This window comes from Achroia grisella, unplaced genomic scaffold (assembly GCF_030625045.1).
Source record: "Achroia grisella isolate CSIRO2021 unplaced genomic scaffold, CSIRO_AGI_Agris_v1 utg445, whole genome shotgun sequence".
NCBI classification, from domain to species: domain Eukaryota; kingdom Metazoa; phylum Arthropoda; class Insecta; order Lepidoptera; family Pyralidae; genus Achroia; species Achroia grisella.
In genome coordinates this window covers 1,331,480-1,356,471 of record NW_026712860.1, presented here as the reverse complement: position 1 = coordinate 1,356,471, position 24,992 = coordinate 1,331,480, and the positions used below count along the sequence as shown (strand labels likewise).

Here is a 24,992-nt window from a genome sequence, read left to right as displayed (position 1 = left end):
TATTAAGATATAAACTGATAAATTAATTTGGACGTGCCGGAAATTTATAATTTGCGCAATGAAGCAATGCATTACGATTTTATTTGATTTTAACCACACGATGACTTAAATATGAATTAATGTTTAGCGGATTCACTCTATTATTTATAACTTTCAGGCTGTAAGTCAATTTCTATATGAAAAATAATATAATTAAATAAAATGTAGTTAATTGAAATAGGTAACAGCTCAATCTGTAGCATAAGTGGATCAAGAAAACAATGAACGAGCACAATTTTAATATAGTTAATCGGCTCTTAAAACGGCTCATTTTATGGTAAATAAGTTTAAAAATATCTAATGAACGAGGAATCAAATAAACAAATTAAGCATGTATTCGCTATAATAATATATTGACTAATTGTCAGTGGTAAACCAGACACATTCAGGTTTTATAGCGGGATGGATTTGCACAGAGTTTAGAACTATTCAGTTAATCCCAATATCCAGTCCCTATAGAGATATGGCACAATAAGCCTTAAAGCATTTAAGTCTAGAAAACTAGTAATATAAACATATCAAAACAATATTTTGCATTATTACTATGTAATAAATGCAATACGCCACGCCAAACATAAAATTATTTCAAGTTCAAGTCTTCATAATTTTCGATAACGACAGAAGTCTTCATAACCCTTCGGTAAATCATTTACAATGAAAGAAATCTAAACGGCCGCGGTGTCCAATCGGGTGTAGATGTTATCGTAAACGCACGATAATTTATCGCAGGCTTATCGTACGATCTGCGTAATTGATACGGGTAAAATCATTGTGGGACTAAAGGGGCGCCAGAGTCGTCGTCGTAAATTATTTTCAATATTCTATACACAAATTAAAAAAGCCGCCCTTAGAGAAAAAATAATACTGTAATTAAATATAACATATTTGCAAAGTCGACGAAACCGTAAGTTTTATACTTTTATTATAACGAAGATTTAAAATTTCTATTCTGATGTTTTTCACACATATAAAACTTTGTTTTTATTTTGCGTCACAAAAACTTTACTTTGATGATTGACTTTACTTACTATTTGAGATGAATATATACCACAAATACTAAGTACCTACAAAAAAATTGGCATTTTTTTTGAGAGCTGTAAAATGTCTAAAGATAACAAACCAACAATCTCATTTTCAAATTTATAGCAATAATTAGTAAAGATATTAAAGACCTCTAAAAACATCATAATAATAAAAATATAATTTTAATAATACATAAACCTAAATTTTATATGACCGTACACTTCCTACATATAAAACCATTTGAAACCCATTCAGCGGATGGTGAAGCGAAGTCATCTGCGGTGGTCCGGCAAAAAGTACCAAACGCAACTACAATAGAAGAAATGCCACCGGGCCTATTGCGACAAATAGCGCCAATAATATTCGTTGTAATTCGTGGCCGGCGCGTGCGCCCAACTACCATCACTGATTGAGAGTCGCATAAACCGCGCCACCCACCGCTGTCATTTGCATTATACGCGCCGGACGCAGTATTAATACTTTGGGTGAGATGAAAACGAATGCAGCACAGTAAGAGATATATTATCGAAATTTAAAAATATTCGAGTGCTCAATTCTTACATCACATGTACATAATAAATTTAAAAAAATCTGCGTACCTCAAAACCATAACCCTATGATGTAGGGTGTATATATATGAATAAAATAGGACCTTCTGTTTGTAATATTGAAATAACCGTTTTTTACTACATGCATCTGAATATAAATACGATATATACACCAAAATAACATTTTTTATAATTTTGTCTTTCTGTCTGTTTGTTCCGGCTAATCTCTGGGCAGATTTTGACGGGACTTTTATTGGAAGGTAGCTGTACATCAGCATCACATAAGGAGTAACTTAGACTACTTTTATTGTTAAAAAATATTTTCTTTTACAAAACTAAAGTTAAATTCCACGCGGACGAAGTCGCGAGTACAGCTAGTAGCGTAATATAACGTATAATGTGTTCTGTATAATGAGAACTTAAAACTAAGTATACAGTTCTATTTCGAATTTTCCTTACTACATCACTAGTAAGGGGTGATCTTGGCGATAAAAAGGAGCGGTGACATATCACTTACAAGCAATAATGCTATTTTAGGTCTTACGAGGATGTCCTTATAAATATTTAAAAATATGTAAATCATGCAATATGATGTAACTTCAATCAATTTTAATTATCCTTAAATTATAGAACATGCTAAACACTCTATAAATAAATTAAGAAACGGATATATTTTTGGGAGGAATTTAAACACTATACTAAATACGCAATAGAACAGCAATTAATTTAACAAATTTCAATAAAGTCCAAAGATGCAGGAAATGCGAAGTGTTTGCGCAGCGTGTAATTTACAACCCCTCGCGATATAATAGACAATTAAACACAGCAATCGGCGATATATCACCGAGCAAATTGGCAATCAACTGGCATTGATTAGGAGGTTGACGTAGACAACTATAACCATCTCAGTTGAACTCCTTACATACCTATCACTGGAATTGTACGACCACACAAATAAATACCCGTTCAACTAATTAGCCTAATAATCATATATTAATTTCCACAGACGGTTTAATGCCAACCCCTCCTTAACAATGACTAAATAATCATCTCAAAAAATTAAGTGAGCTCATAACTTAACATGGTAATAGCATACAGGGCGTTACCATCACGATTATCGTGTCCAGAAACCGTCGGTGACATCAGCTTAATGATTCCATTAGAGAAAAAAAATACCATAACACGGAGAACAAAAATGAAACGATGACAACATTACACCAACAATATGGCATGTTTGACGCAATCACAAGCGTCACGGAGTCGACCGATAGTGTTTAGATTATACATTATCACACCGAAAATGCATAATTCACAAAAACAAAGTGTTCCCAAATAGCTATTATAAGATCAAACAGTTCGCTAAACGAGCGGCCATTAACACTGCCCACCGGTATCGGAGACGTAATCAATACGATGCTAATCGATCTCCACTGCGAACTCGATTTTAGCACGTCGATACTAATTACCAATTACCACGCGTCGCGATAAAGACATTTGTTAAACCAACACTGGTGAAGTTAACTGTGGTGTAAGACAATGTAAAGTTATTTTAAGAAACACTTTATAGCACATATGCAACTTACATACATCGCACATAATGTGTTAAATTATAAAAAAAACATATCACTACCTATTATTTTGTGACATTCCGTCAAAATAGAGTAGATATGACTAAAATGGCTGTAAATATCGACCTTTGAAAAGTCCAATTACTGCCTCTCGTATTGCGCATCACGCAGGTTTGTTTTATGTATACATTTTTAAAAACTGTATTCCTAATATACTTAAATATATTGTCACCTTACTTTCGACTACAGTAACATATACAGAAAACATAGACCGATAAAGTGTCAGCAAGTTGAGGTGACTAAATTGCCCTAACACTTGGCTCAAGTAAAGAGAAGTTGGAAGAAAGGTTTAGTCCCCGACGCACGGATCGATTCCACAGGTGATAAAAATGGGGACCACAAAACTGTCAGAGAGTTGATGAAGCCTGGTTACAGAAAATTAATTTATGGCGTAGTATAAGACAGTCATATATGCAATATTTAATTTCCTAGACCTATCTCTTTATAAATCATAGTGATAGTAATCCGAGTCATTAGATCTCCAACTTTAACTTACATAACTATCATCTCTAAACGTAATATCGAATAAAAATCAATCATTATAAATTCTGTAAGTTTGGCCATTTCTTAAATTAATTATGATATAAGAATTAAAATATTTGTAAAATTACAGTATCGGTAAACAAACATTGACCAGAAACAGGCCAATCTTCACTCGATTTTTTATAGTTGTTTATACCACAATGTTTCTGACATCCTATTTCATTTAATCGAACCAACAAAAACAAAAAATTATAAGTATATCACATAATTCTACTTATATATGTGTGTATAGGTAAGTACCAATGTTTCCCTGTTAAGTGATATTAGACACATACATTACGCATTATAGACAGCCGTTTTAAATGTGTACAATTAATTAACTTCAGACTATAAAAGATATTTAACAATAAACAGATGGTTTTCTAAATATTGCCAACATAACTAACGTTTGACGCCACGCGGAAGTCAGATCGAATAAATTATTGCCCTCCCTTCGCCAAAACACAAAGCACAAGTCTGGGCTTTTTTGTTAGTCTCTACGTATAATTGAGGTGTAATTTCGCATACAAAGCCAAACTGCTGTGCGTCGAGACGTACCGGTGCAACACGACCTAAAATCGAACAAAGAAGTACAGATGAATTAGAAAGTCCTTTTGTATAGAGCTGCTTGTGATGATCATGATTTACGTCAATCTAACTATGTAGTCTCACACAAATAAAGTTATAACAGACTGCAAACTTTAATGCAGAGCCGAAATACTGGACGCTACTAGCTAGTTAAACAAAGGCACAACTGGAAAATAAAATCTTAATACAATAATGAGCACGGTACAACGTCATCTGAGTATCCGAAGATTTCGAATTAAAGTCGTGCTTTCTTATCATAGTGTTAATAACGCCCAATCGATTTCCTTATTAATTACGGGACCTTTAACACACTGTTGAATATTCAACCCGAGGCGAGAACTAATACCTCCAATATTCAATGTGGTCGAAGTTGTACTAGTTTTAGTCTGTTTTACGAGCATGTAACATTATATCATTACATGACGATAAACGATAAGTGCAACGTGAGGCTTTCGCTGTTGTCGGTTCAATAAAATGTCCATCCGATATCGACCTACATTACAATCCCGTGTTCCCAAGCCTGTCATCGTTTTATGACCTTTTTATTTGGCCTGATGGCCGGAGAAATGCAATACCACTCCCGATTCAGATTTCCACGCCGATACTGAAGCATGGTGCGCTATAAAATGTGTAAATGAAGCGTTTTAGATCAATTAAATAGCGATACAAACAAAATACATACGAACGGAAAAAAATAATCTAGTTAGTTTTTTTTCCGTTCGTATGTATTTTGTTGGAAATAAAATATTTTTACAAGAAATAAAATATTTATTGTAATCTAAACGCCGATAACATAAACTGCTAAAAGTTCACTTTGTACAAACGCATTTTGGTAATTCAATAATTCAACAATCAATAAAAAACTTATCCGACCGTGTAACCAATACTTCGTAATAATCATGTCTTATTATGGTATCCTGTCATAATAGCGAGAATGTAAGACAATACCCAATATTTTAGGACCGTCTCTATCCAGTTTATATCTCCATCTGGCTACTATCATAAGGATCCATGTTATTCTTTCCCATCTCCAAAGGACCACACATTACATAAGTATTTTTACCATGAACAAATCCACATTTACACACGTTTAAGCTATAATCGTACACTTTAAATGAATTTCAGATCAAAGAGATAGATAGATCAGTGGCATTAAAAAGTTTATTCTATTACCGTTTCACGCCATTTAATCGAAGTATTCTCTTCGTCCAATTTCTGTAGAATATCTTTAGCTTTAACTATAGTATGTATTACAAACATTTAAACACAAACATGCTAGACAATAATGTTAATAGAATTAGCAAGAAAAGAGCTTTAAGTATTAGTTGAAACATATACATATATAAATAAAAAAATAAAGAATGTAAAATTTATACTGCTAAGACGTTCGTTGCCGTCATTTTATAAGATGATCATGTGTACGCATAAAGAAGACATAAGTAAACATACATCACACACATTCGTTGCACCAATTGTATGCACAACTAGAGGTGATATCGTAAAATATACTGCGAAAAGAAAATATTGTTATTACTCGCCATCGGTTTAGCTGATTGATATAACGCGTTATGTCTGGCGTCTGTGCGATACATCGCTTTCGCTGATGAAAGTCAAAACATTGTATAAAATATTTATTGATCAAAGTACTAAGCATTGAACGCTTAAGATGACACGCAACGCACTCGGAATCTGTGTACTTCCGTTCCATTTTATGTGGGTAAGTAACATGGGCACGTGGGATGCTACATACTCATACAACGATTACAAAGAATGGAATACGAAGAACGAATAGAATGCAAAAAACTACCCAACTGCCACCTGGACAGTGGCGAGCGCCTCAATAACTGTCAACATTCATCATAATTATGAAGTATAATAAACCCCTAAAAAACTACGGACAATTGTGTAAGGAAATAGCTTAAATACTTTGACAATTGCCGAACTGTCAAAGGACATTTTAAGAATTACAAAATACGTTCTAAAGAATGACCATGATTATAAAAAAACTGATAAATGCCAAGCAATACTGAATGATAATAAAGAAAATTACTGATCCATGGATTATATCAAATTACACCTACCGATTGCCATTAAGGTAATATCCCTTTATAATTCAAACAGAACAAAACTATCAAAATTTATGGTCAGATCCCGTTGAATAAAGAAACGAATCAAAGCGCCACGGATACGGAATAAAGGAGTGGTTTTAGGAAAAAAATGAAAAGATGTAGAGATAAAAAGAATCAACTGTACGCAGGCAACCGTATGGTACGAGGCACCCGCTGGTTTATCAAATAAGGGATTAGTACTTCGAAGTCGGGACGCTTTCTTTTATACGGGACAAATATTTTGACACGAGGCTGAGTAAATAGAGGGTGTGTGAAGGATTAAGGTCACCACTTAAACACAATTACATAGTAATCCAAGTCGTCTTGTCTTGCTCAAGCATCTTCATCTATACAGATATTATTACACTATAAATTCGAAGATATATCTGTCTTTCAGTTTCTTATCTTTTATGACTAAATGGCTGAATCGATCTCGATGAAACCTGTTATGAAAATAGATGCTATAACCGACATAGACTATCTTAAATCTCGAAAAATAAAATGTGAGAAGGACGTAAAATAATCCCCGCATACGAAATAAAGTGTAACTTCCAGTATATTACCTTTAAAAAACACTGACTACCAATCATGATAAATTTTATTTGACCTGTTGTACCTAAAAAAAGAAGAAGATAATTGTAATATTAAATTGTAATATAATAATAAATATATCTACCATGTGTGTCAAAACATAAAAATAAAAGGATAAACCTTACATTTTAAGTTAACTAACACTATATAATGGATAAGGCATACTATATAGTAAATGCATGTTGCAGTTAATTTAAATATATACGCCAATTCTGTTGTCTCACATATTATTTAATAAAATATCATGCGATTATGTGATTTATACTATGCATGCATGACCGGTACTATGACATAAATCACATAATCGCATGATATCTATACGTCTACCTTATTCAAAAACTCCTAATTCGGTAATTATAAAATTATTAGGTATGGAGGCATGACATCTTAGTCCTCCAGAATGGCAACCGCATGACCGGTAATATTACATAAATCACATAATCGCATGATATCTATACTGCTATTCATGTAGGCGACCACCACAGCCAATAAGCACAATAGACTGTTACCATGCTGTGGGGTGCTAGTTTGTTTGCCTATCCAGTTACATAAAAAAGCACAACTCCAAAATAAATGTAAATAGAGTATGGTTAGCTACTTCAGAGCGGTATGAATTCGATTTAGGATCGGATCATCAACATCATCTCAGGATCGGATGCAGTGCCCAAAAGGCCCTAAATAACAAACCCATAATAAACACACTTTTGATATCGTTCGATGCAAGCGCTATGCAGAACAAATTAACACAGATCGTCAAGTGAGTGTTTGCTTCTAACTGTGGTGCGGTCAAGTGAACGCCCAGGCAGTCGAACAGTTATACAAACAAGCATTGTGCGTCGCACTTGTGAACCAATAATGCTTTTCATTGTCGGCTAGACTTTGCTAATGCAGGTGCAAATGCGTTAATTTCAAACTTTACCTAACTTACATTCCATGACTAAATATATAAAAACGAAAAATTATTCAATTACAAACAAATAATCAAGTAGATATGCCTGAACAATAATATAATTAGTATTCAAACTATTTTTACAGTAATGACAAACTAAAGCGCTCCTTATCAGCAGATTTTAAATAGAAATAATCTATAATTAATTACAAATAAACCTAATATACCTAACTAAGCACTGTTTTTTTTTTATTCTACCATCCATTTGAAACGCACACTGTTCACAAGTAGAATGACCACTAAAACTTGTGTATTGCTCTTTTAAATAAATGTTGTTCTAAATAAATAGGTACATATTAACAAGTATTAGGCATGCGACAATTAACATAGAAACTGCTACGCACTCAATCTTTGTGCAATCAGATAATATTGTCAGCGCTATGAATGAATTTTTTTTATGCAAAAACATTATTATCATTTATAAATTGTTCGATTTCATATTTATTTAAAACAGAAAATCGTCACATTTTGTAAATCCTAAAAAAAAATTAAAGAGAAAAGAAAAATAAATAAATAAAAAGAAAATGTTTTATAAGATATTTTAATCTTTTTTTTAGCTATTTATAATTGAGAATATCCTTACGTACTTTGAAATACTTTACATAAACAGTCTTCCTCTGGTATATTTTATACGGCATGAGATGTCAAAAATCTACGAAAAGGACATATATTAATAAGACTAATTTTGAAATTTATTTGATCTGTAATGTTTATTGATGACCGTAGTAGTTTTAATAGGTCGGTAGGTTTATTATTATATTATAAAGATTACGTATATAGGTAGAGCATAAAAATTACATTAATATATTAAGTTGTTAATATATAAAAATAAGTCGCAGATAAAATATTATACATATATATTATTATACATATATATATTACCTAGTTTCTGGATTTAAATATATATATATATATTTTTAAATAAATGTTGTTCTAAATAAATAGGTACATATTAACAAGTATTGGGCATGCGACAATTAATATAGAAACTGCTACGCACTCAACCTTTGTGCAATCAGATAATATTGTCAGCGCTATGAATGAATTTTTTTTCTGCAAAAACATAAGTCGCAGATAAAATATTATACATATATATTATTATACATATATATATTAACTAGTTTCTGGATTTAAATATATATATATTTAAATCCAAACTAGTTAATAACGTCAAGAAGTATATGTAGCGACATCTATCAGACTATTCATGAGGTATTTCACAAGCGGCAAAACACAATCAAATATCAGTAGTAACTCAATAGATGGCGTTTATCAATAAAATAATATGGTCCACAATAAAATAGTATGGTACTTTTAACACTTAGACTAAATTTTTCGTCACTACATAAAAATCTGCTTATAGATTTCCAGCTTTGGAAATAATTATAATTTTGCTACATCTACCCTTGGTTAATATAATCAAGCAGGAATGGTATAATAAGATCACACACAAAATTCCTTTATAGAAAGTGGTAACTCCAAATTTATATTTACTTTCCTCTAAGTTGTAAGTATAAGCAGGTGCCCATGCCCATATTAGGTTGCTATATAATTTACATAAATCCCTAATGGATGTAGTTGTAGTAATATAACTATGTTCGTTACCGGTGTGTTGTTTACATAGCAGGTGTCACATGTTAAGCAAAACGGGTTATATTAAAAAGTTGACCTTAACCGATCGCAATATTTTGAGTGGTAAACAATGAAAGCCCAAAGGTGGACTTTCGATGAAATTTTATCTTGATCGGTTTCATACTATACTAGTTCGAAACCGATATATGTTACAAAAAGTGCAAATTTGATCTCTAAGTATGAACCGCAATTCGCGTTCTGCTAAGGTATTTTATCATTGTCACTTCATTTCATTGTTTTTGTATGTCCATAACATATAACATTTATTAAACAAAACTCTTTCGTTAGTCTGTAACTAAAGTTATGCTACAATGCAGAAAAGATATGCATCCCTGGCGCGGTGAGTATGTCCAGTACCAACAGCATACATGCAGGCAACAAGCATCATTGCAGGCAGGCAGGGCTGTAAGTATGTTAATCACTGCTATGCTATTTCCATTGGACAAGTACAGTGGTGATTTTTATATTTGTATTGTGACTATATTTTAATTGAATTTAATGTTGATTATTTTATTTTCTTATATTTTAACAAAGATTAAGCATGCCAACATAAAAAACTTATGTTTATACCTAGCTATGAACTTTATGTTGGATTTTTTTTACAGAGAAAGTGAGACCCACAAGACATTTGAATCGTTTTTCTGGCAAATTGAGACAGACTCCAGTAGTTACTTGTAAAACCTTAAGCGCATGCGGCAGCACAGGTAGGACACCATTCTATTGTCCTCCAAAATATATAATTTAAATATATTATATATAGATATAAATTATGTAACTCTTAATCAAAATCATTTGGTCTGCATATAGTTTTAAATACAGTAGCAGTATTTTAAAATTTAATACTTCATGTTTTTACATTCATTTATTCGGAGACTTTAATCTCCGAATAAATGAATGTTTTGTACAACTGGCAAAACTTACCCTCCTGAGAGGCACTTTAAAGCATATGATTCTGGTTCCATCAATTATTTTTCCACATGGTTTATAAGCTGTCCATCTATAGAAATAAAAAATAGTAAATTAACTTTACCTAGAACAGACACAGTATTAAATTTTGAATTGTAAGAAGACACATTACCTGTCGGGTATAGCTGGAGGCATGTTCAGATTTATTTGTACTGTTATTATTGTTTATACGTAATACGAAAATTAATGATACTTGAATAAAATATAAGTCAAGTAAATAGTTGAGTCTGTGCAGTTGCACAGACTCTACGTCAACTGAACGAAATCAAACAATATTAGATCTGTGGCAACTGGCAATGTCGCGTAAACTATGATTGATGTCATGTTTCCACAGGCTAGAACAGACATTTTGTTATAGAACGTTTATTTCCTCAATTTGCCTTTTCTACCGTATGAGGATCGAGTTGTATAAGGGTTTTGATATTCGGTACAAAATCACCAAGAAAATATAAAAAAAACACCAAAAAATCTTACTTCTGTATTTTACATTTTATTTTATACCTACAAGACATAAAACGACACCTGTATAATTTTATAGTGGCCCTAAAAGGCTTTAACCCAGCCACTCGGAGGTTATTAACCCCGGAGTCGTTGCCGGTGCAAAAGGTATTCGCCTCAAGGCCTCCAACATTCGTCTCCCTAAGGGGTGCGGATGGGGGAGAAAGGGGGTTGTTAGTAATGTGGATTGATAACTCCATTGCTAGCAATGTACCCTGTCAGGTTGATCACCACGCAGTTCCCCGTGGAAACCATCGTGACAAATTCCTGGTGAGCTTGTCACGATGGGCTAACTGACCTGACCTCATGCTCATCTTATTATCCTCCACTGGTGCCCCGCCAGTGTAAACCATTAGCTGTGCTAATGGTTTACCATTACCATACCATTCCATTATCATTCAAAAAAAAAAAAGAAGAGGGTGCGGATGACCGGTCATCATGATATTACCAATATGCTAATTTGTGTCAATTTCTCACTCTGATATATTTTGTAGTACATATTATAGAACACCAGATGGATTATTACATAGCTAATAAACATCTGCAATCCCTATTTGCTTCTTAAAACTAAAAGTATAAACAATTTAAAAAGTAACTTTTAAGGTTGGCAACCTCTTTGACGTTATAAAAAAATAGTTCCCTCTATCGTAACTATTGTCTTGCTAAAAATATAATTTCTCTTTTAATTTTTATGTATGTCTATAAAACAAGAAACAAGAATAAAAATTTATTCCGAGTACATTTTACTATAATTCTATAATGTCACTTTTAGATGGTAGTGTAATGAAAATATCACATTATTTGTTTTCTATAACCTATTTTTGCAAGTGCCTTCTAGACAGTATAGTGTCCCAAATAGCCCGGTGAAATAACCAAATTCTTGTATAAGAATATTGTAGAAACTATACTGAAAAGAAAATAAAAATCATTTGCCACTGCTTAACCCTATGGAAAATAGACTGAGACTGTTTCTATAGCAACAATAATATGAAAAGAACATCAAGTGTGATCGAATATTCGATTATCCAAAGCGTTGATTTAAAGAAAGCAATTGTTACAGTAGATTGTGGTAAATGCAAAATGTTTAAGAATACTATATGGTACAAATCTCTTCTTGGAGCAGAAAAATCATGTCTGAAAGAAAATAAGATTAAAAAAGTACACTATAAGTTTGAAGATGATAGGGAAATGGTTGAAGAATATAATGTTGATACACAAGTACTGATACGTAGAGCCTGGAAAGTGAAAGGTAAACTTGGTGGTGATGGCAAATGGAATGTAGAAATCGGAGATCCAATTCCTGACCCTACACCAAACATTGATGTTGCTGACATTGTTGAAAGTAAAGACCAGGTCAGTTGCAATATTATTATATGTATATAATTTTATTTTATATATATTTATATATTTTAATTTTAGTAACTAATTGTATATTTCTAAATAACTAGCTACCCACCCTGACTTTGCTTGGGTGTACATGTGTTATATATATAAATCTTCCTTTAGAATCACACTATCTATTAAAAAATGCTTCAAAATCCATTGCATAGTTTTAAAGATTTAAGCATACATAAGGACAGACAATACCAACTTTATTTTATACTATGTATTGATCCACATTAATATGTAATATTCTCTTATGCTAATATTAAAAATGTGTTTGTCTTTTTGTTACATTTTCTCAGATGAATCTCCATGAAATTTTATATATAGACTATAGATTGCATTATAAGGACGGACCCTTAATTTCAAAACATAATTTGTTAAGGAGGAAAATATGTGGACAGAAAGTCACTTTTAATACCTTTTCAAAGGAGGTTACCAAGACCACCAAAAACCTATTAAAGTTTTTTTTAATAAACCCAACTGTATACTGGGCTCATATATTTTACTCTCACATCCTATCAATAATTATTATTTTATACACTTGTTATATACATGTTATATATAGAACAATAATTTGTATCCATTTTAATACAACAGTGTGTAATAACCCTTACAGTAATCTAGGCTGCACCGTCAGCTACAAAATTCTTCCACGTGCAGTTTAGCTGATGATGCAGCACTTTCTTATTAAATTAAAATTTATATTTCGATAGAATTGTAAGAACCGGCCTCCATCGCGGAGCTGCCAGTGGTGTAGTAATTAATAAATATTTTTATAAGAAAATTATATTTTTTTAAATGTCCTCTTCGGCTGTGATATAATTAAAAATATTTCACCTTATTTATTTGCAATTTAAATATTTTTTTAATCATACACGCTATTTAATGAAATGTATGTACCATATTTATTCATTACTTGTGTACTTTGGTTTGTTATTAAAAAATAAGCACAGTTTCTAGGTGTTGTTATTTATGTATGTTTATTACAGCCTATAGTAACAAGACGCAATACTAGAGTTAACTTGGAATGGAGAATAAGGAATCTACCATACCCTATAGAAACATATTCCATAAGTGCAAATAATGAAGAGAAATCAATTATAGTTCGTACAACAAACAGGAAGTATTTTAAAAAACTGGATGTACCTGAACTTACAAGGCTAGGTTTAGACATGGAACAGGCCAACATACAGTCAACTCATCAATACAACACCCTTATTATTATGGTAAGATTAGAAGAATTAATATTTCATATGCAACTTTTGAAATAAAACTTCTAAAACATGACTCTGAAAATGATCTAATAGTTTCAGCAATAGGTTATAAAATTAATTCATTTATTTCAGGGCTTTAGAATGTCTTAAAGATTTCTGATATTTGGACAAAACCAAGTTTCATTCAAATACTTTTACAGTCAAAGTTTTATTGTCTATTTGGAACTACAATTTGATTAAATGTATAAAACCTCTTACTGCAGCCGTCCTGATTGTTACTAATATTAATATAGAGAATAATTTTATGCAATATTACTAATTTGTAATATTAAAAAACTACTAATCTACAAATCCTAATTTTATTTATTTCTAAACACCATATACCTTCTATTATATTAATTCAAAATATGTACATTTTTAATTCACAGTATAAAAAACCTCAGCAGCTATTAGACATGGATAAGGAATGGTATGAAGAATTGAAACAAGTGAAGCCTATTAAAGATGTACCAAGTGACTGCAAAGCACAATAAACTTTTATACTATTCACTTGTATTCTTAATTTATTTTACAAAAGTTGGATTACAGAGAATTGGGTTATTTTCGCTTACAAAAATATATACAAATTTGAATATTTATCACACTGTTAAATCTACTCTTCTGTATTTGCTAATGTTTTAATTTAGCAGAGCAAACAATACACTCTCAAAGGCAACACAATCTGGTGCTTTATCTGCAACTTATGCAATTCTAATTGTTAAGGCTCTTTCTGTATGAAATATTAGGTAATTAAATAATTTTACAATATGAACCTTTTTTTAATGTAGAAAGGAATGGATTACTTAATGTTCTTCTTAACTTTATAGAACATAAAGTGCAGTATAGTTAGGTTCAGTATGTCTATACCTATTAGGTAAGAAAAAACTGTATTTTCTCTCTACACCTTCATCATTTTAATCTTTATATTAAATATCTTAATCTTCCATTACTAGAGCTTTAACTTGTCTCTTTATCTCTTCCTCATCTTCTTCTTTATCAATTAAATTTCTGGCTTTCAAATATTCTCCATACTGTTTAGGTATACCCATGAATGTTTTAATTTTAGCTCTTAGCTGTTTCCATGTTTCTTGATAGTAATTCTTTTTATCTCTTTCCATTGCCTTGTAATCGTATCCATATTTATCCATTAAATATGTTATGAAATTTACTTGTCCTTTTGGTAACCTGAAAATGAAAATCTAGAATTCATGTATATATTTACTAAAATATAGTTATCTATACATATAAATAAAATTGGACTCTGTAATATTGAAATAACCAGTTTTACTACATGCATATGAATATGTACCATATTTATACGGTACCATACCATATTCATACACCAAAATAACATTTTTTACAATTCAGCTGGACCGATTTTGATGGGACTTTTTTCAGCTAGTAATAAATAAACATTATGATATTCAAGTCATCTTGAATGGCCATGTGTGAAGGTATCTTGATTATGTCAATAGCACTGTTCAGTATGGTAACCGTCAGGTGGGATGTCAGCTTGTTTGCCATTCCAATAACAGAAAATATATAATGAATGCTGTAATTTCAGGGTTTACTCTAATTTAAATGTTTTTTTAATTAAATCTAAGCTCACATTCCCCATCACTAATTAAAATACTTCTGATAGGTGGAAAAAAGCCCTTCCATTGTACTAACATGAATTTTCTTTCTCTCGGAGCTTTGGATTCCTTCTCCAATTCTTGAACAACATGCACTTTTCTAGGTTTCCTAGTTTTTACTTGCTCTTCTTCCATGTCAGAGTCATCCCCCTTTATTATAGTTTTTGCCTTTTCAACTTGGTCTTGTTTAAAACTTGGAATTTTTATTGTTTTGTTAGGATCTATTGAAAGACCCATTTCTCGGAGATTTCGAAAAGAAGTTTTCCTGTGATCCCAAGCTTCTTTTATTACTTTACTGGAAATGAATGAAAAAAAGCATTATGAATTATTTGTATTCAGGCACCTACATCACTACTATAGATTACATTATTTAGTACTTTTATGTACTCTATATACTACCTACCATTGTACTTCACCCGTTTTGGTTTGATTCCTATGCATACGTTTTCGGTTTAGCTTATGAAGATATTTCTTTTTACGATGTTGCTTCTTGATTTTCATATTAAATTTGTATAAAACAATCTGTGAGCACAGATGATTTACTATAAACAAGAATATATAAGTTTACAACCAAATAAAAGCACGTGTAAACTTTTCGACTGTCACAAATTTGTTCTACACAGTATACAGAGTAGTATATTCTTTGGTATACAGTGTGTACAACAAACTAGACAAACTAATGAAAGCCAAAACCTAAAAATGACATATTTCACCGCAACGTCATACATAACATTCACTTACTTGGTTCGTCACGTATCTGGAAGGTTCGCTTAACGTCTGCCAGTTTATTCTATGTGTACAATAGCAAATCTTATAATCTTTCTTTTAAGCATTAAATTTTTTTTATAAGTTGAGATAGCAGACTTTAAGTTTAGGAATTTTATTCCATTGCGAATTAGGCAATTTATTTCCTGACATATCATATGGGATGGCGTGATATGTCAGGAAATAACTTGCCAGGCTACAAAATGTCGTAAGAAATGTAACAACCTACCCGAAAAAAGGCGGGAAACGTTAAACTTGGCGGGCGCGTTTTTTCTTTTGATTTAAATTTTATACATATTTTTCATTATTTAGTGATTGTGATACTGTATTTAGTTCTTTAATATCTATTATTTAGTTTGTTTATTGTAGTTAGTATAAATAGTTAGCTGTTTTATTGGTAAGTTTTTCGTTTTTTCATTTCTATGGACGATCCCCCGACCCGGGGGGATTTGTCCCTCCGGCTTCTAACTATGTTACAATTTCATGCGAATCGGGTATGGAAACCGATACGTCTTGTTCAAACCGATCGATAAAACGCAGTCGGTTACAAAGATTTTGTAAAAGTTGTAATAAACGGAGAAGAAAAAATTCTTCAGATAAAATTACAGATTGCCACTGTACAGATGACATAAATGATGGCATTGAAATACAAAAACCTCTCACGGAAGTGATTTTCACTCCACAATCTGTAAATTTAGATCCCCCTCATCCATCCACATCTAAAGAAACAAATGAAAATAATAATATTTCTGAACCAGTAGCAAGGAAAATGTATGAACCCACAGACCATGCCCCATACTTAGTTCATGTAGTAAGACAAGAAAAATCTCCAAATGACGGTACTACACTTCACGCTGTGACATTTGGTAAATTCCTCAAAAAACAGTATTTTAAAAACATTATTAATGGAAGTGTAAAACGCATTGGACGAAATAAAATTGCATTATCTTTCTCAGTTTACCATGATGCTAATACATTCATTAATCATAACAGTTTAAATGATTACAAATTACAGGCTTTTATACCAACATTTAATATTACACGTATGGGTCTGGTACGAGGTGTTCCGAGTGATTGGAGTCCAGATGAAATATTACAAAATAGTTCTGTTCCTATCGGTTGTGGCAATATACTTAAAGTAAGACTGCTAAATTACAAAGTTGTTGATGATGGCTCTCCCACTTGGAAACCTTCTCAGACAGTAGTAGTCACATTTGATGGTCAGGTACTACCAAAAAGAATATTCATGTGTTATAATGCATTACCAGTGGAATTATACACTTATCCAACTATACAATGTTTCAATTGCTGTCGTTATGGTCACACTAAAATTCAATGCAGGTCAAAGCCACGTTGTTTTAAATGTGGTCAAAATCATACAGGAGAAACATGTGATGTTGAAGATGCTTTTTGCTGTTTATGTTCAGGAAATCATTTTTCTACTAGCAAATCTTGTCCAGAATTCAATAGACAAAAACAAATAAAGTTATATATGGCTGAAAATTGTATTTCATATGCTGAGGCCTCAAAATTGCACCCTGCTGTTACAAAGCCTTTTGCTGAAGTCCTTTCCACGCCATCAGCACATGGAACATCATTCAGCACTTTAAAAAATATATCTGAATCAAAAACTTATAATGATACTGCTTTTAAACAATCTTATAAAAAAACCGTATTCTTAAAACCCAAATCTCCTCATCCATCCTATGTTGGGTATGATAAAGTTGCCCATGAGAATATTATAAAAGATTTTAATATGCCCTCCCCTTCTAATGGCTGTGCGCTTAACAGTCAGTATAAAAATGAAAGTCAATCTAATATTAAAGAAGTTATTATTTCATTAATCAACTTACTTGTAAGTTCTAATATAATACCGTCCCACGTTGCTCCATTTATAGAAATATTCAAAAATCTACTCCATAATGGATCAAGTAGTCCAATGGAATTGCAGAAGTGTACTTAGCAAAAAAAGTGATTTAATTCATTTAATCAATAAATATCAACAACCACTTGTTATTGCACTAACTGAAACTTGGCTTAAACCTGATTTTAATTTCAAATTATCAGAATACTCTTGTATTCGAGATGATAGGCCAGATGGGTATGGTGGGGCTGCCTTACTCATCAATAAAGCTACTCATTTTTCTTCTATTTCTTTACCTCTTTTTGACAAAAACAATATTTCTATGGTTGCTGCTGTTGTCAGCGATATTTGTTTAGTCTCCCTTTATATACCTCGTCCTTCGTCTTCAATTATTGCATATTTAAATGAGTTATTTTCAATTCTTCCTAAACCTTTTTTAATTATGGGTGATTTCAATTGCCATCATCAAGCTTGGGGCAGCTCCTATTCTAATTACCATGGTGAGCAATTGTTAGGCCTTCTTGATTCCCATAATCTGTGTGTTTTAAATGACCCAGTACCTACTCGTATTACTGCTCCCACTGAAAGAAATAGTGCTGTAGATCTCTCTATTTGTTCTTCCAATTTATCTTCCTCTCTATCATGGTCTATCCTTTCATCTGCATATGGGAGTGACCATTTTCCTATTATCATTTCATTACCAATTCATAAAAAACATCCTCGAAAAAGAAATTATTTTTACAAACATAAGTTAAATAATAATAATAATTGGGATAAATTCCAAATTGGTGTACAAAATAAATTATCATCTCTCCCTCCTATTACTTCTGGTAATGAATCGGACTGTTCTGAAGCCCTCAGCAAAATTTTGATACAAGTCGCTGATGAAGTTCTGCCTGTAAACAAACATAATAATAATAAAATTCCTTCTCCACCTTGGTACCATGAATGTACTACAGCTATTAAATCCAGGAAACTGGCAGAAAGATTATATTGTAATGATATGAGTTCAGAAAACTTCACCAATCTATCTGCCCTACTAGCCTCCACCCGGAAACTTTTAAAGAAAAAGAAGTCAGAAGGATGGAAACGTTTCTGTTCTTCTATTTCGCCTCATACTCATCCTTCCCTTGTATGGCGTAATATAAAAAGATACAGATCTGCTTTCCAAGATTCTCCTTTTTTTACATTATCAGAGACTACAGCTAACGAGTTTCTAGATCGTTTAGCACCACCCTACGTATCTCATATGGATCCCATAACGCGGCCACTTTCCACCAATAAAAATATAAACTCTTCAGCTCTTGACAGTCCTTTTACATTTACGGAACTTAAAACCGTTCTGTCTCATACGAAAGATTCATCTCCAGGAAATGACCACATTCCATATTCATTTTTAGCGAATATTAATGATGAATGTATGTTGTATTACCTTAATCTCATAAATTCAGTAATGTTAACTGGGAATATTCCGTCGTCATGGAAACATCACACGGTATTGCCAGTTAAAAAACCCAACAAACCTTCCGATGACAGTAGTTCATATCGTCCTATAGCTCTTTCCACAGTTCTTTTAAAAATTGCTGAAAATTTAGTAAAAACTCGTTTAGAGTGGTATGTCGAAAGTAAAAAACTATTAGCTGAAAGTCAGTATGGGTTTAGAAGGGGTAAAAGTACATTAGATGGAATCAGTCTGTTCGTTTCAGACATACGTTTGGCATTCTCTAAAAATCAGTCGGTAGTTTCAGTTTTCTTAGATATTAACTCTGCGTATGACAATGTCAATATTAACATATTATGGAAAAAGCTTTGCGATTTGAATGTTCCTCCCATACTTTCTAACTTTATTATTAATATTTTGACGGAAAGATCCATTAGCGTTATATTGTCTGATTCTAATATTTTGTCTCGAGTTGTATGGAAGGGTCTCCCGCAGGGATCACCACTCAGTCCTCTTTTATATAACATCTATACATACGACTTAGAGTCATATGTAAATCAAAACAGTGAGAAAGTCGTTGTACTTCAATATGCGGAATTTATTAATGTATTTTATTGATCATTCTGTTCAAAAAGCGTGTTCTTTAATTTCCACTTCTTTAGAAAAATTAAAATTTTGGATGGATTGTAACGGTCTTGAATTGTCTGCGGCTAAGAGTGCAGTTGTTCTGTTTTCTAGAATGCGAGTTCCACCCCCTATAAATATCTGTTACAATAATCAGTGTATCCCAGTAAAGACAAAAATAAAATTTTTAGGCATAATTCTCGATTCTAAATTATCTGGTTTACCACATTGTGAATACGTTTCAGCTAAATGTGAACGACTTCTTAATATTCTAAGATGCCTTACGGGTGTGTGGTGGGGATCCCATCCATTTCAATTAAAACTAATATATAATGCTCTCATAAGGAGTGTTATGGATTATGGTACATTTATTTTGGAACCTGCTAATGCTACAGCCCTAAAAAAATTGGATAATATTCAAGCTAAAGCTCTAAGGATTATATTGGTGAAATCTAGTCCCATTAATGCGATGCAAGTAGAATGTTGTGATCCTCCATTGTATTTAAGGCGTCAGTATTTATCTGATAAATTTTTATTTCGTATTTTACAGTTTTCTAATCATCCTCTGATCCCTAAATTGCAATCGCTCTCTGATCTTGTTTCTTCGTCATCCTATTGGTCTCATAAATCTCTACCTTGCTTAGTAAAAAGTTACAGAACTTTTACTGCCATCCGAGCTCCCACTCATCGATCTCCCTGTCTTCCATTATTTAGTTCAGCATATGAATCTTTAACTTTTACCCCTGATGTTCATTTTGATATTAACATAGAAAAAGAACATCCTAATGTAAATGCAATGTTTAATCAAGTAGTAAACTCTAAATGGGAAAGCCATCATCAAATTTATTGTGACGCATCGAAACACTCACATACAGGAAATGTTGGTGTAGGAATTTACCACTCACAATTTCATATGATTCAGAAAATTAAATATCCACCAGAGACCTCTGTTTTTACTGGTGAATGCTATGGAATTTTTAAAGCAGTAGAATATATTAAAATTTTTAATCTTAAGCAAACTGTTTTTTTTACGGACTCTAAAAGTGCTCTTCAAGCTCTAATTAACTGTCCATTCAAATCATCTAAACAGTATCCTCTAATTTTTGATATCCGAGATATGTTGAATAGCATTCGTCTCAAAGGACATATTGTATCTTTAGTTTGGATTCCGGGTCACTGTGGCATTCGGGGCAACGAAAAAGCAGATTTGCTTGCGAATGAAGCTATATTATCTGGAGATCTTTTTCCTATAAAAACTTTTGCCATGATCTGACTGCCTTGTCTAAGTCTTGTCTTCATGATTCATGGAGTCAAGATTGGACAATAAGTAGCAAAATTAAAGGGAAACAGTACTGTTTAGTCCAACCGTTTATAGCTCTTAAACCGTGGTTTTTCAAATTACATCTTGATAAAAGATCAACTAGTGTTTTGATTCGTATGCGAATTGGTCATGTTTGCAGCCCTGAACATTTAACAAAACTACGTATAAAAGACAATAATATCTGTGAATGTGGAGAAGATGTGGGTGATCTAAATCATATTGTGTTTTCCTGCTCCTCTTACGATCGTTCTTCATTTATAGAGACACTCATCTCATTAGAAATTCCTTTTCCTTCATCCATTGTATGCCTATTAGCTCATCCTAATCCTATAATTTATAAATCTCTTGCGTCTTTTATTTCCCATAATAACATTAAACTTTAAAACCCATGATCACTAATTCCGAGTATATTCAAAATTTAACCCGTTTTTCCATTATCCCGTCTCGTTTCCTGTTTTTAGTGGCATAATAGGCAACACTAGCCTCTTGCCAAAGAAGAGAAAAAAAAAAAAAAACAACCTACCCGCTAAAATATAACCTTAAATTAAATTCGAAAATTTGTGAGCGACAATAAATCTTTTCTGTTTGTAAGAAGCTATGCAATATAAAATTGAAAATGCCTCAAACGGGTGCAACGCGTCATCAAAAATTTCTAAAGTCTGAGAAATCCAAGACTAAGCTTAAATCAAAGAAAAAGGATCTCCCCAAAGGAACCAATGTGACCAAAACGAATTTCAAAATAAAAAAAATCGTCATCAAAGAACAATTAAAGAAACATGGACAATCTGAAGCATTATCTACGAGAAAACTTAATATCAAGGAACTCTTATCCCGGCTTAATCATTTTAACACCCATGCTAGGACCGATGCTCTAATTGGATTAAAAGAACTAGCGACGACTCATCCTGAAATTCTTGATCAACATCTTGGCTCTTTAATTTTGGGAATTACTCCTTTACTATTAAATATTGAAAAAGTGGTTAGCACCTTAATTACTGTTTTAATGTTTCATACAGATAATTTTCATTACTGACCTTTAATATTACTGTGCCTTTTATATTTTTTTATATCAAAGAATGTATATGAAAGTTAGTATTGTAAATGCATTATATCGAATTTAAACATATAAAACAGTTATACCACAAAATTATGGATTACAGCTATATACCTGTCTATCTTGTAATAATTTTGTCTTATATAACTTTTTTGTTACAGGTCCGCCATGAATCTTTGAAAACTTTGCACACAATTTTGTCTATTATTAACATAGTTAAAATAGAACCATTTTTTGATATTATGTCAACATATTTAAGAAGTGCAATGACACACATTGATAGCAGAATACAGGAAGATTCATTATTATTTCTCGACATACTCCTCCAGTGTACTCAACAGAAAGTAGCTCAGGACTTTCATAAGATTTTGCCAAATTTCTTAGACATGATATCAAAACTAAGAGTAGATACAAAACCAGGTCGAGCTCTTACTGTAAATTTAGGTAGTCAAATAACAACTGTTAAATGGAGAGTAAAAGTATTGCATAGATTAAATGATTACCTTCACAAATTTGTTGATTATAAAAATGCTTCCAAAAAAAATAAACCTTTAGCAGGAGAAACTTTGCAGATGTTCGATGACAGTAAATTTAATTACTTTCCATTAACTGATCCAATGTATACATCAGTTTGCAATTTATCTTGCTCTTCATCTAAAAATAACCAAGAGACAGTTTTGTTAGATGAAGTAGAAAAGCTCAAGGACTATGCTGATACTTTGATGCCATTACTTTTTGAAACTTGGTTAGAAGTGTGCCCTAAAACAAATTCCGAAAAAAATGTAGAAACCATTATTTCTGAGGATGCTGCATCATTACTGAAACATACCCTAGAAGTACTCACTCTTATATGGAGAATTCTACATAATAAGGATCATAATTCTGAATTACGAAATTTATTTAGTCAAAAGTATAAGAAACAATTTGATCAATATTTTATCCATTCATTTCCATTTGTGACGAATGTGAGAACTAAAAAGAAAATTAGTAATTCTGCTCTTGTAGATGAAATTTCCGATCCAAAACTAGTTTTAGAAAATTTGAAAATCTGTCATTTATATATTGTGTTAAACTATAATGTACATATAAAAAGTCAAATCAGTGAAGTAACTGCAGTGCTAAATTACTTGGAAAAAATTTTTAACCAGAATATCCAAACAGAAATTAGTGAAGCACTTATAAATGTTCTGGACACAATTTTTTCAAATGAAAATAATTGGACTAATAATGTGACGATCATGGATGCATTATTTAGAAAAATAATATGGGCTTATTTTAATAAGGATATGTCGGATTCATTTAAACAACAAATTTTTACTTTATTAGGTAAGATTGCTTTGAAGGATAATATGAGCCATTTCCATAAATGTGATTCATATGAAATGTGGCTCAAAAGCTTACCTAATATTTTACTTGGTGAATCAGTCCAGATCCAAACTGTTAACATAATCCATAAGTTTGCAATACAGAATAATCAGATTTTTAATATGGTAATTAAGTCACAATTATTACCTATTATTGAAAACTTGCCTACAATCAAGATATCTGACTCAGACAATGACATGGGCTACTACAAATTGTTCTCCATTTTGTATTGGATAAAACAATGGGACAGTGAATCCTTGAACATTTTAGAGAAACAATTATTAAATCATGTATATAAAAGCGATTATGGAAAGTATATTTTTGACACATTGCGAATTAGAACAGGAGGTATATTGTAAGCAAATGTTAAAATAAAGAATATTACTAATAATAGTATTTTTATTATTTTGTAGTAATTGTCGGCCGTTTTAAGGTAATTTAAATTAGCGTAATTTAAAAAGAATGTATAGATTATTGACTGAAATATAGAGATTGATTTCATTTAAATAGTTGTAACATCAATTTATATAGTTGTAGCTGTGGTTGTACATAAATATATAACTAGCAATTTGTTTATAACCCTTAGCAAAGATTGTCTGTCGACATGCATGTTAAATTAATTATCTGTCCAGAATTTTGTCTTATTGAAATATTTGCCATATGCCTAACATGAAAGAGTCCACTATTATTCTAATACTATTAATACTATTATTAGTATTCACAATGCAGAATGCGGTTTGTAGCGCTATTCCAACATAGACATATATTTATGGCATAAATTTTGAACTTTGATAGTTTCTTATATTTACCAATTATTTACATCACAATTCTAGTAAAGGACATATTATACTATTGCCATCTACTGTTAAGATTATATTCTATTCATCACTAGATGGCCCTAGTGTGATGTTGGAAGTTGAAGTAATCAACTGACGATATTTTAATAAAAATAAATACTTTCTACGGTCATAAAAAAATGGAGCCAAAACCATTCTCTCGTAATATGAATTTGAGAGAACCAATTAATGTTGATGATTTTCTACACTCAAACATTTTTTAATTTTTTCGTTCAATTATATTTTGTTTAAATATATAAGGTGTTATTTATATGAAGCAATCATATTAAATAACGTATAAAAATTAAACAAAAAGGGGAAAAAATATTCATAAATCTTTAAAGTCATTTATTTCAT

The 24,992-nt window shown here is 31.8% G+C and overlaps 4 protein-coding genes across 5 annotated transcripts in view; 2 read left to right on the top strand and 2 right to left on the bottom strand.

Moving 5' to 3' along the window:
* The window catches only part of LOC131845026 (RNA/RNP complex-1-interacting phosphatase homolog), a 67,557-nt gene extending 56,721 nt beyond the window's left edge, over positions 1-10,836 (bottom strand). For both annotated transcript variants that reach the window (XM_059194044.1, XM_059194045.1), the window contains exons 1-2: positions 10,707-10,836; positions 10,550-10,625 (exon numbers count right to left, since the gene is read on the bottom strand). In XM_059194044.1, the coding sequence (XP_059050027.1) occupies positions 10,550-10,625; positions 10,707-10,729 (99 nt within the window). In that variant the 5' untranslated portion in view covers positions 10,730-10,836. The remainder of the gene's footprint in view (positions 1-10,549; positions 10,626-10,706) is intronic.
* An 890-nt stretch (positions 10,837-11,726) lies between these two features.
* Positions 11,727-14,230, top strand: LOC131844960 (protein DPCD). Its single transcript, XM_059193956.1, has 3 exons — positions 11,727-12,445; positions 13,468-13,704; positions 14,121-14,230. Exons 1-3 carry the CDS (start codon positions 12,080-12,082, stop codon positions 14,223-14,225), a joined length of 708 nt encoding a protein of 235 aa, XP_059049939.1. The 5' UTR covers positions 11,727-12,079; the 3' UTR covers positions 14,226-14,230.
* Positions 14,231-14,663: 433 nt separating this feature from the next.
* On the bottom strand, positions 14,664-16,281 carry LOC131844961 (nucleolar protein 16). Its single transcript, XM_059193957.1, has 3 exons — positions 15,769-16,281; positions 15,403-15,660; positions 14,664-14,916 (listed from the first exon to the last, which is right to left on the bottom strand). Exons 1-3 carry the CDS (start codon positions 15,864-15,866, stop codon positions 14,667-14,669), a joined length of 606 nt encoding a protein of 201 aa, XP_059049940.1. The 5' UTR covers positions 15,867-16,281; the 3' UTR covers positions 14,664-14,666.
* A 5,618-nt stretch (positions 16,282-21,899) lies between these two features.
* On the top strand, positions 21,900-24,203 carry LOC131844987 (testis-expressed protein 10 homolog). Its single transcript, XM_059193994.1, has 2 exons — positions 21,900-22,359; positions 22,596-24,203. The coding sequence occupies exons 1-2, from the start codon at positions 21,997-21,999 to the stop codon at positions 24,156-24,158; spliced, it is 1,926 nt and encodes a 641-aa protein (XP_059049977.1). The 5' UTR covers positions 21,900-21,996; the 3' UTR covers positions 24,159-24,203.
* Positions 24,204-24,992: the final 789 nt, after the last annotated feature.